Source organism: Myotis davidii, unplaced genomic scaffold, assembly GCF_000327345.1.
Source record: "Myotis davidii unplaced genomic scaffold, ASM32734v1 scaffold59, whole genome shotgun sequence".
Lineage (NCBI taxonomy): Eukaryota > Metazoa > Chordata > Mammalia > Chiroptera > Vespertilionidae > Myotis > Myotis davidii.
Genome location: NW_006293001.1, coordinates 1,327,718 through 1,340,694, shown reverse-complemented (window position 1 = coordinate 1,340,694; position 12,977 = coordinate 1,327,718). Strand labels below are relative to the sequence as shown.

Genomic DNA, 12,977 nt, shown 5'->3' with positions numbered 1-12,977 from the left:
AGGCCCATAGAAACAATTTCATGGTTTTAATTTCATCTCTCTATCTCTAATGGTGCATCCAGCTATCTAATAGCAATTATCTTACATTGCTGATTCTAAAAACAGTAATATCACAGGAGAAAATACAAGCCAACACAATGCTCCTTAAGGTTCATCTGCCCAGATAAATTGGTGTTACAAATTGGTGTTTCTCTAAGTTTTTAGTGATATCTTCAATTCCTAGAGCAAATGGAATCTTCTGTTTTGGATAAATTTATCTTGATAAGGGATGTTTATATATTATGTAGTTATTTTAAAATAATCATATTATATGGTGCAGGACAAAGGACCAATAGAACATTTTATATACTTTATTGTCCCATTAAAAATGCCTTTATACACAATAACCAAATGAAATGTATGGATCTTATTTTGATCCTGATTTGAATAGTCAAAAAAAATACATTTTTTTGACAACTGGATAAAGGTTAATGTAGACTGGGTATTAAAATATAGCAACATATTCTGATTAATTTAATTAGGTATGATAATGGCATGATGACTTTGCTAAAAAAATAATCAAGATTTTGGGATAAAGGAAAATGAAGGCTGGTTTGTCCTGAAATTATTCAGCCAAAAGAGAGAGAAATAGAGAGGGAGAGAGAAAGAGAGAGTTGAAGCAAGTGTGGCAAAATCTTGATAATTGTTGAAGCTGGGCAATAGGTCTACAGAGGTTCATTAAACAGCTTTTATCTTTTTTTGTATATGTATGGATTTTTCATAATTTAAAAAAACCCTTTGGGAAAGTAAATTGTGGGTTTGCGTTGAGTATGTAGTTTATCCATCCATAACAAAGTCAGATGTAACCTACAGGTTAGTTTGATGACTTAGAGCTTGAGGCCAAAAATGTTGGGGCAGTTAACATAACCTGATCCCCTGGCCATCGCTGTTTTAACTCTTACAAACGATCAAGCAAATGCCTGGCAATCGTTAGAAAGGCAACCAGGCAAAAGAATGTCATTAAGTTGGCATAAAAACAACAACAACAACACAAGAACAGCTGCAGTTAGTTGAATAACCACCAGCCCCATGAAATCATCTTCATATTCCCAATTTGAAGGTAAGAAAACTGAGGCTCTGAGATGTTAAGAGATTTCTCCAAGCGTTGATCCCAACTGCAGCCTCTTCTTCCAAGCACAGCCTCCACACTCCGGGAAATAACAGGCAGGTGTTCCACGAAGAAGCACTTGGGCAATTATGTGATGTCTATCTACCAAGCAGCACATTTTAATGTTCTCATACAAAAGCATGATTACTGACAAGTGATTAATATCTTTAAAATAACATTTTAATTAATAGTTAATTTCCCCAAAACATGAATTGTTTTCTCTTAGGATGTAGAACATGACTGAAATTTAAATGCTAAAATTTTGCCATTTCTATGTCTAATATGGAACAAAAATATGCATTATACAGATTAAAGCATGAATGAAAAATGTTATTCCCTTGTTAAACTGAGTTTCTTTGAATAACAAATGTTTGATGTTCTTGACTAGATAATGACTGGATAATAATTATTCACTTGGATGCAAAAGAGGTTTAACTCAAATAATTCAACTCAAATTTCACTAATATATCCTATTGGGGGGAAAATGTTGCTCAGTGTATCCATTTTGTGATCTTCAATTTTATTCTGTTTTTATTGGAAATATATTTCTTCTTGAAGAACTGACTTTGACTGGTCTTCAAAACTCAGGGGACCTCCATACACCACAGAGGTAGTTGGGTCTCCTGACTCCAAAGGTGACAGAGCTGAGGATGACAGTTTCATTCTTGCCTCCTGGAACATGTCATCATAGCCGTAAAGAAAGGTTACCTTTTACTACTTTTAAAAATAACACCCACATCCACTTTCTTTATGAAAACAGAAAGGGGAGATATTTAAATTCATCTTTGATTAGACATTTTTTCCCTAGGATGACAAGTCATTAACCAGAGGCAAAGAATGTTCAGTGTGACATTTCTAGCAGTCATGGATTGATTTTGTACTGTACTAAACAAATCAGTTCTGCGTTTGGCAGTTAGGCAATCATTAAGAGAGCTGTGGGTTATGACAGAGAGCTTTCTTATTACCACTTTTTCAAGCTCTAAAAATGTGCCGTTGCATTTGCAGAATCTACAGCCTAAATTACTACCCCCAGATGCCTGGGGAATTAGCCTAGTAGCCCCAGATGGTTGGGGGAAACACAGCCTTGTCTAAGGGAAGGAGTGCAGACTCACCTGAAATGGAACCAGACACAACCTGTGTCTCAGCTGAAACTCTTTTGTGGGAAGTTGCCACCTGCGTGGCACTAGAAGAGGCAGTCAGACATTGGCACACTTCCTGCTGTCAGCAAAACCCGAGCTGAGCTCATTCTGCTGAGCACCGAGCATCAGTTGAGGGCAGGAAACACTCCCCCCTCCCCGATATATACTTGCTCTTTCTCCATTTTTAAATTTCCACCTTACCCTCCTACTACAGTGGGATTTGCTTTATCCACCATCTCCTATTAGCATGCCCGGCCCCTATAACTAGCTTTGCAAGAGACTCCCAAAATATTGTAGGCCTGAATAAATGAAGTTGCTTTAAAAATATAGAATGAAAACCACACAATCAAAATTACACATTCAACTAAGTGTCTACAAAATAACATGTGTAATCAATCAGTCAATCGCAACTCATCATCTCCTTTGTAGGGCATACAAATGACATTTAGAGTGAGATGGGGTGAATTTCAATTTGTTTGACATGATATGGGACGGGGCCCCCAAGAGAGTTCCTCGCCCTTCTCTGATCCAAGCTGGCCCTTCTCACAGCCCTTTATTCTGAATTTCAGTACCCTGTCTTCTCCCTAAGCCACTCTCTTCCTCCAGGCCGGTGCCCCTACTCATTATCCTCACCCTGCCCATCTTTCCTCTTCAATTCGTTTCTTATTCTTCTGTAACCAGCTTAAACTGAATAGCATATAGTCTCTTAAACTTAATAGAATTCCATGTATTTTTGTTTGCAATAATATTCTACCTGAGTCTAAGAACACATTAGCATGCTCTTCACAGTCCAAATTTCAAGTTCTTATGGAAGCAGGACTGAGTAAGAACTGGAGGGCCCTCAGATCTCTCCAGGCTGACCTCAGGAGCAGAGGCAATATGCTGACTTAGCCTTCACTCCCCGTCCACCACCAAGGAGCCTCTTTCCTGTTTGCCCTCATTACTGAGATAGCATCTCGCTCCAAAGGCCTGAGCAAAGGTGACATGTTACTCAGTCTGTGGTCAGGCCACTGGCTCTGGGCAACAGATAAACAGGTGCAGGTGTTATTCCTCCTCAAAATGAAGACACTGTGGTGAATCCAAGGGCAACAGGTGGGAGAGACCAGGGAGTATTTTTCATTTTACTGAGGTCTTCTAAGAGCTGAGAGAAATGTACTTACAAAGCCAATATAATCATGTTTTTTCAGATCTATGCCGGGAAATTGCTACCATTTCTACAGTTCATGAAATAAGGAGACCAAAGTATAAGGTTTATCAGTTTGGAGGGTCTGAGATGATATGTGGACTCCATGCATACTCAGAAATAGGCTTGGGAATGTTCAGAGTATCAAAGCCCTGGGGGGGAAATATCTTTATTACACTCTCCAGGACATAAAAGGAAAGGAAGTTCCAAATATAAAGAAGAGCTATAAGTTAGAGCTAGTAAGAGGCAGCATTTATTGGGAACTGTGTGCCAGGCACTGTGCTAAAGAACATTACCTCGTAGATAAGGCAAGCATTTTGGCAATCTCTCTTATAGATAAGGTCACCAAGGCTTGGAGTTGCTTAAGTAAGGTCACATAGTGCTGCTGGATTGAACCCAGGCTGTCTGACACCTGAGCCTGTGTGGTCAACCTTGGAAAGGAGAAAATAGACTGTACCTTACCCAGACAGCTTGTGCCTGCCAGGAGCAGTTAAACCAAAGAAGAGGAATAGAAGGAACAAGCTTGGCATTTCTTTAAACACCTAGGGAGCGTTGGTCCTTCTGGTCCTGGTGACAGCCCCTGGAAACACCAACAGCCCAAACAGCACGGCTGAATTATCCAGGCATCAGTGCCCCACCTCTCACTGCCCCAAGGGCATAAGCATCTTGCCCAACCTGCCTTGGGACCTGTGCTCCTTCAGGAGTCCAGTGTCGCAAACACCCGACTTGTGACCCTGATTCAAACACTAGTTTACAAAAGCCACCTGGTTCTTTCTCGATCCTGAGCAGGCAGCCACTGTCCTGGGAATCTTTCTCTGCTTCTCCCAAGCAGCTAGTCACTCCTCTTTCCGAATTTTGATCTCATTTTAGCAAGATTATTTGTGCCTTTGTTTGATGCCTTTCACCAGAAACACATTTCCTTTTATTAAAAATATATCTATTTTTATTGATTTCAGAGAGGAAGGGAGAGGGAGCAAGAGATAGAAACATCAATGATGAGAGAGAATCATTGATCGGTTACCTCCTGCATGCCCCACATTGGGGATCAAGCCCACAACCAGGGCATATGGCCTGACAGGGAATCAAACCGTGACCTCCTGGTTCAGAGGTTGATGCTCAACCAATGAGCCACACCAGCCTACCCAGAAACACATTTCATAAAAGCAGGTACTACTGTGTCAGCCATCTTTGTATGCTCACTTTTTTCATTTGTTACTTTACATTTCACTGTGAGTCATCTATTGATTCATTCTATTCATTCAACAAATAACCGAATGCTTACTCTGACATGGGCACTGTTTTCAGTGCTAATAAAATAGCAGTGAATAAAACAGCTAATGTCTTGTTTTATTAAGTCTTGTTTTAAAGTCTTGTAATTTAAATAAATTAGTGCATTTCCAAAAAGGGTAAGATTTTTAGAGTACACATATGGGGCTAGTTCTGCATATTAAAAAATAAAATGAAGATGTATTAATTTTAAAATACTAAAAGTATCACATCAAAATTATTTAAATGGCTTTCAGGATTGAAACTGACTCTCTTTTCCCAATTGGTAATGTACAATGACATTATTTAGATACGTTAAAACAGTGTAATAACAAAATGTACATACTTTCATTTGAACCTCCTTTTTTATTTTTTAGGGAACCAATCCACTGTACAGAGGCTCCACCAGCACCTTTAAAAATGTAACCTATAAACACAGGGAAAAACAAAAGGTGGACCTTTCCACGGATGGATAGAACTACTTCATGCACAAAAAATGTCTGTTTCACTGATATGAAATGTTAATGCACTGCTTAATTTTTCTTTCTTTGTTGCTTAAAAATGAGCTTGGTTTAAGATAATAATAGGTCATTTGGAGATCAGTCATTCTCTGTATGAAGGTTAGAGACTATGTTGGCAGGTTCAAAATAATTAAGAAGAGAAATACCTTAGCAAAGGGGTGACTGGGGATCATTTGAGGAATATTCACTCTGTTGCATTAATGCCTCAAAAAATCAACAAAATGATTCATGGGAGCCTGATCTGCATTTGAAAAATGTTTGAAATTAGAATCTCATTTATATCCAGAATATAGCTACCTGAGGTCTTTGCCTCAGCCAAGTCACAAGGCCCATATGTTCCCATTACATATGCACATTCTCCAACTTATTCCAAACTTTTAGTAAATGTGCCTTTCCTAAAGGAGGATTTCTTTTTCTAAGAGATTCTGATTTTTACTTCAGCTGAAAGAATGCAATTCTCTAAAGAAATCCCAAATGTAAGAATGAAAATTAAGTGTTAATTACTGTGGATTTGTCTGAACCTAAAAGTCAGATACACAAATAAGTGTTTTATTTGTTTTACAGATGAGGAAGAAGTAATTTATAATTTTAGGAAGTCACCAGTAAAATAAATAAATAAATAAAAAATAGCAAGTCTATCAGTTAGATTATTTTCAGTTACTTACCCCAAAATAAACTTCTGCACTCAGATCCCCTCCAGATTCTGAGTTTTCAAACTATTGCTTCTCCCAAGTTTCTCAATCCATTTTACTCAGTTTCACAGTCTTCTAACCCCTGTAATTGCCATATGAAAGTTTTAATTTCTTGTTAAAGAATTACTTTAAGTGGTTAGTTTATTCAACAAGAGCTCCAATATTACAAAAGGGACAACATTTTAAGTGGTTTTAAATCAAGCACATCGTGAGTACAAAAGTCCCTCGTTGAGTAATGGGTTTCTTTACCAATATTCTCTTCCCACTTGCATAACATAACGACATTTCAGCTGCATATGGTAAATATGCATGATATATTTACTTTAAAAAGTAAGATTTTACTTGTAAAATACATGGGGGTGATTAGGGATCCTTAGATTGACTGAAGAGATGGACACTGCAAAATAACATTTCTTATAGTAAATACTACTTTACAAAGCACCTTCTTCTTCTCTGATCCTCGTAAGGAAGCTAGGGTTCAGAGAGTAACTAGAACTGGTCCACAATCCAGATCTTCCAGCTCCAAACCATGTCTTCTTTCCACAGCATGAGGCTGACTCCTTAGTCAGTGAAATGATAGAAAGATCTTGTGAGTTACACAGCAACTATCATTTGCTGGACAGAACATACAGCATTTAGACTACTGGATTGCAGGTGAAGTCTTGTACTTTTGTGCCCTGTTTATTACCTTTGAGGAAATTCCAATGTGAAGTCTTTTGCTACGTGAAGAGTTCATTCTGTAATGGAGGTTTCATGCTTCTCCACTGAATTGGAGCAGATTACTCCATGGTAAATTCCATCAGTCTTACAGGTAGATCTGTACACACTGATTACTTTGAGACTTTATTTCTGGTTTCTTAATAACTCAGGTAAATCTCACACTTGTGGAGTACCAGCTATGGTAAAAAAAAAAAAAATTACTAAGCAATCACCCTGGAAACCTGAAGGGCTGACGTGCCCCCTACTTCCCGACTGAAGCCCACAGTCTGGGGGAAATCTAGAGCAACAAGAAAGTTGCAATTCTGATGGCACAACCGTAGTATTCACCTTGACATGTGACATTTCTGTATTATTACTGGAATGGGATTTTAGAAAATATAAGTTTTCCTCCTGTATATATATAGAGAAGAATTTGCTATTTGTCTGAATACTGTTTTGACCCAGGGCTGGACCTTGAAAAGGCCAAAACATTAACAGTAGTACTTCTGTTCACTGAAGAGTTATGTTACATGAAGATAAAATGGGTTTTGTAAGTTGTTTTATTGTATTTTGTGTTGACATAAATAAACATGGTAATTTAAACAATGAGCCGTAGATGGTCGATAATTCCTTTTATTTACTTGCTACAAAACCCTCTTCTTGGATTTCTGGATCCCTGTGTGACCTGCTCTGACCGCCTTGCTGATCTGTCTGGGGCCAAGGAGAAGAGAAGAAAGAGGCAGCCACAGGATGCAAGAGACAGCAGAAAACAGGCTGTAATTTGCTGCCTGGTTATAACACTCCCATTACGAGGCCTTTTAAAACAGGCCTGGACATTACCCCATATTTTGTGAAAACAGGGTTAATGTTATGGGTTGAATTGTGGTCCCCACCCTAAAACTCATATACTTCTGAGGTCCTAACCCCCCAGTACCTCAGAATGTGACTGAGTTTGGACATATGGTATTTAAAGAGGTAATTAAGTTAAAATGAGATCATCAGGTTGGGCCCTGATCTGTTATGGTTGGTACCCTTATAAGAAAAAGAGATTAGGACACAGAAGTGCACAGAGGGAAGACCACACAGAGCACCGAGGAGGAGAACAGTCATCTATAAGCCAACCAAAGAGGCCTCCACAGAAGCCAGTGCCTTGATACGGGACTTCCAGCCTCCAGAACTGTGAGCAACTGCATTGCTGTTGTTTGAGCCATCCACACTGTGGTGCTTTGAGTGGCAGCCCTAGCGTACTAATGCTGGCAGGTAGTGTCATTTTTCTGGACATCCATTTGGCAGATTCCATGGCGCCATGCTTGTTTTCCTAATCAAAACAAACAAACAATCAAAAACAAAGAAAGGCCAAATGCTAACAAAAAAGTCAGCCTAGAAAAAGTCATGTCTTAGAAAGTCCCATTCCTACAAAAGGAAAAAGAAAGTTAGGTCAAGGGTAATTTTGTGTGGAAACACACTAAGGCTGGAGGTCTGGAAATCCACAAACTGCTCCCATTTTGAGGAACACGAAGAAAGTAACTTCTTCCAGCTGTAAGATGGTGCCAATGCCTGTCTCTTTTAGGAACTCTAACAATACCTGACACCCAGCAGGGGCTCAATAAAGTCATTCACTCAGTATTTTTAAGTATTTAGTATATGCCAGACCCCATTCTTAGGCTTATGCACACAGCAATGAGCAAAATAAGCAGCTCCCATACTCCCAAATGAAAGAGAAGATAATAGCAATTACATGCATATTACCAGAGTACTGGGTTCAGTTTATCCAGATCCACTTGGCACTGCCTGTCTCCCAGGTCTAAGCTGGGAATCACCCCAGTCCCCTCGGTAGGAAAGCCTCCTCTTCCACCTCACTCCCCTGGGGTTGGGGGCCACATCAAGTCCTGTGCCAAAATCCAGAGTGGCAGCTGATCCGGGTTATAATGAAACATAAATTTGAAAAGAAGAGTGCAAGGGTAAGTTGACCTGAACAGAAAAGCATGGAGCCAGTTAGGGAAAGGGAAACAAAAGAGCTTACCTGGCTGGGCTGGGGGAGAGCCAGGAAAGATTGCAAAATGCGGGAAGGAAAAAGAAACAGTCTTTGGGGTAGCAACGATGTATGGGTGTTATTGAGAATGAGATAGATGGGGTGGGGTGGTTGACTGTTCATGCAAATGTCCTCATCCTTTTGGGCCTGCAGCCCGAGGGCTTCAAGATAAGAGTGAGGCCCAGCCAGTGTTGCTCAGTGGTTGAGCATTGACTCACCAACCAAGAGATCACTGTTTGATTCCCGGTCAAGGCACATGCCAGGTTTTGGGCTCAATCCCGACCCCCCGCCTCCTCCCCCCCGCCCCCCCCCGCAGGGAGGCATGCCGGAGGCAGCCAATCGATGATGTTTCTCTCTCGTCGATGTTTCTATTTATCCCTCTCCCTTCCTCTCTTTCTAAAAGTCAACAAAAACATATTGGGGGTGAGAAGGCCAAGCTCCAGGAGGTTTCATCTGAGACTTCATGTGGCATATTTAATTTGGTCCTGATTCCCCTTTAAGATTCCTCAACACAAGAAACAATTGTGCCCTGAAATACTCCCATGAAACCCCCCAAATGGCAGACCCTAAATCTTCCCAAAGCAACCCAGAGTCCTCCAATTTGCTCTCTCCTTCATCTCTCCACACGCATCCTTCTAATACTTCTTGAAGGGACATGATACTAGAGAAGCAATCTCACCAATAATATTTTCACTGCAGTTGAACACCAACCTCTCAAAAGAGCAGATTTATTTAAATGTTCATGATTCATAACACTTTTGTAGCATCCTCACCTTATGGGAATCTAAATGGGGGGAAAATTTCTTATTTAGAGAGAATGTGAAACAGAGATTGAATGAAATGTGATAGAAATCTCCCTTTTGTTAAATTTCTTTATACTGCAACAGACTCAAGTCAACACAACAAAAAGTTAAAAAACAAACAAACAACAAAAAAAACTGAAGTAGCTCTTTTAAGAAGTTAGGATATTGGATTTTGGACTTTGGACTAGGATGTTCTAGAACAAGATGCTTGATATTCTGGATGAGGCTTTTGCAACCAGTAGGTTGGGCACACACCATTAGGGCCAAGATAGTCATTCTTTGGATTGGGAAACTCGGGTGTTAAATGCTGTTTCTCTGTGCTTTGGAAACATCTAAAATGTGAATCACCCTAGGGCCTAGGGTGAACAAAGGGTGGAAAACTTGACCCTCTGTTCTCTCCCACTTGGCTGCACAACCAACAAAGAGAGAGGAGCATGAGCACCCCAGAAGTTTTTCATCTCGTACGCTTGTCCTGGAGCCAGGTCTTAAGATAAACCAGACCCCGGAAGGCATAGATTTGGCCACACATGTTAATGGGAGTGATTAACAACTTTAAGACTTTACAAGTGGTTCTAGTTCAGTTTGAAATTTCAATCTGACCTTTGTAATTTCTAGATCATGTTTTATTAGGAAACTTACTGTTCAAATAGTATTTGCTCTTTCAGCCAGAAATGTGTTTACTTTCATGTTCCTTGCATAGCAACCAATCCTGTTGCAGGTCAACATCTAAAGATAGTGCATCATGAAACTCCATTGTTCGTCAATATCTGACTTGGTAAAAAGTCACTATGTTCATTTTTTTCATCCAATTGGCTTTGCTATACTTAATATAGATATGTGTGAGCACATACAAGTACACACACACATATTTCTTACTAGAGGCCCGGTGCACAACATTTGTGCACCTAGGGTGGGGGTGGGGGGTGTCTCTCAGCCCGGCCTGCACCATTTTGCAGTCTGGGAGCCCTCGGGGGGATGTCCAACTGCTGCTGAGGCAGGAGAGGCTCCTGCCACCACCTCTGCACTCACCAGCCATCAGCCCGGCTTGTGGCTGAGCAGCACTCGGTCATTCTGCCATTCAGTTGATTTGCGTATTACTCTTTTATTATATAGGATTTTAACCTATGTATGTTATTAGACTTATTTATATCTATTACTTATTTATTTATTTATATCTATTAATATAAATAAGTGTCTTACTATACACATGTATTCTTTCTCATTTTACTGGCATTAAATAGCTTTCATTGTTAGTAAAAATAGGTAACACCTATTTTTTCAGTGCTTTATAAAATCTAATTCATTTAGAGCTCATAACCATCCTATGGGGTGGCATTATTATCTCCTACTTTACAGATGAGAAAACTGAGGCACAGAGATGTTAAGTAACTTGCCCAAATCACACACCTAGCAAGCTTTGAAGCCAGGATTTGAATCCAGGCAATGTGGATCTGAAATCCATGCTCTTAACCATTATGCTACACTGACTTATAAACCCTGAAGACATAACAATGATAAAAGTCTCCATGTATTGAGTATCAACTATGAGCATATCTCCCTCCAAAGCCGTCAGTCTTAACCACTATTCTATACTGAACGTCCCTGATTGGGTCCATCTTCTGCTCTGTCCCTTCCTCTGTATGCAAAGGAAGGTGCTACTACTCATCTGCCCCTGGTAGGACATGCCTTGGAGTTGCTTTTCTACATGTAATAATAGATTAACACTGAGCCATAAAGGCTTAACTTCAGGGTTACTGCAGGGTTATGATAAAATCTAGCTATAAAATAAAGGCCCTTTTAGGGCATTGGACTCTCACCAACAAAGTTAGTGAGCTGGAGAATCAGTGTGGGGCATATCCGGCTCAGTTCTCATCCTATAGCTCTGCCTGCCACCCTTTAAGTCAGGTGTCTTATAGGACAACCTCTATGCACTCATGAGTGAAGTTTAAGACTCTGGGTTCTTGGCGGAAGTTTCTCATGTTTTGGAGGTAGGGGGTCTTAGCATGTCAAGGAATAGCCTCTTAGCAGCAAAAACTTTTATAACCATACCAATATTTTCTAGAAACTCTGCTGTTTTATGTTAAACTAGTGGCCCAGTGCACGAAATTTGTGCACATTAAAAGGGACTTAATTAGAGGAAATATTTTAATATTGTTATTTGCCCTTCTCTATAATAGAAGTGTCAGAGATGAAAGAAAATTAGTAAAATGTATATGAAAATCTTTCTCCTGTCAGAGTCTGGGGCATGCCACAGGACCCAGAATCAAGTCCGCACCCACCCACATGGACCTCAAAATCACACAAGACCCAGACCTGGCTGGCCCCAGCCCCATTGGGCAAGATCCAGACCTGGCTGGCCCCACCTCCATCAAGCCTCAGGTCCCCTGCCCTGGTGCCAGGCAGGGGGTGCAGCCTCAGGTCCACCAGTACACATTCAGGTGCCCTGGCCTGGTGCTGGGGCGGGGGGCGTGGCCTGAGGCCCCCTCCTCCGGCACCAAGGGATGGGGAATGCCTTGATGTCCCCCATCAAGCCCCATCAGGTGGGGGTGTGGCCTGAGGTCCCCCTGGCCAGTGCCGGGGTTGTGGGTGTGGCCTCAAATCCTTCAGCCCAGGGCGAAGGGCACAGCCTGAGGTCTCCCAGCCCAGCACCAGGGCAGGGAGTGGCCTAGAGGTCCCCCATCAAACCCTGCCAGGCTGAGGGCATGGCCTGAGGTCCCCCCAGCCAGTGCCAGGGCAGGGGGCACAGCATCAGGTCCCCAGGCCCAGGGTGAAGGGCATGGCCTGAGATCCCCTGGTCTGGCACCGGGGCAGGAGACACGCCTTGAGGTCCCCTGTCAAGCCCCGTCAGGTGGGGGGCATGGCCTGAGGTCCCCCGGCCTGGCACGAGGGCAGGGAGTACAGCCTCAGGTCCCCCACCCTGGACCAGCTTCACGCAGCCTCAGTCCCAGCTGGTCACTCATTATGGGAACCTGCCTCCACTGTGGGCACAGCCATCTTGTGTTACGGGAACCCCACCTCCGCTGTGGGTGCAGCCATCTTGTGAAAGTGTGATGGTTAATTTGCATATTACCTCTTTATTATATAGGACTAGGGGCCCGGTGCACGAAATTCATGCACTGGATGTGGGGGTGGGGGGGGAGGTGTCCCTCAGCCCAGCCTACCCCCTCTCACATACTGGGAGCCCTCAGGCGTTGACCCCCATCACCTTCCAATCGCAGGATCGGCCCCTTGCCCAGGCCTGACGCCTCTGGGCAGGGGACCCTCATTTCCCCCCATCACTGGTTCTGCCCCCAGCCCCCTCCGATTGCTGGCTCTGCCCCTTGCCCAGGCCTGATGCCTCGGCCAGAGGCGTAGACCCCCATCACCCTCCGATCGCCTGATCGGCCCCCTGCCCAGGCCTGACGCCTCCGCCAGAGGTGTCAGGCTTGGACAGGGGACCCCCATCTCCCCCCGATCACTGGCTCTGGCCCCCACCTAGGCCTGAGGCCTCTGGAA

General features: G+C 42.3%; 1 protein-coding gene across 1 annotated transcript in view; it reads left to right on the top strand.

The window, feature by feature from the left end:
• ITGB6 (integrin subunit beta 6) overlaps positions 1–7,256 on the top strand; it is a 71,697-nt gene extending 64,441 nt beyond the window's left edge. The window contains exon 15 of the mRNA XM_015565776.1: positions 5,113–7,256. Coding sequence (XP_015421262.1) covers positions 5,113–5,211 — 99 coding nt within the window. The 3' untranslated portion in view covers positions 5,212–7,256. The remainder of the gene's footprint in view (positions 1–5,112) is intronic.
• Positions 7,257–12,977: the final 5,721 nt, after the last annotated feature.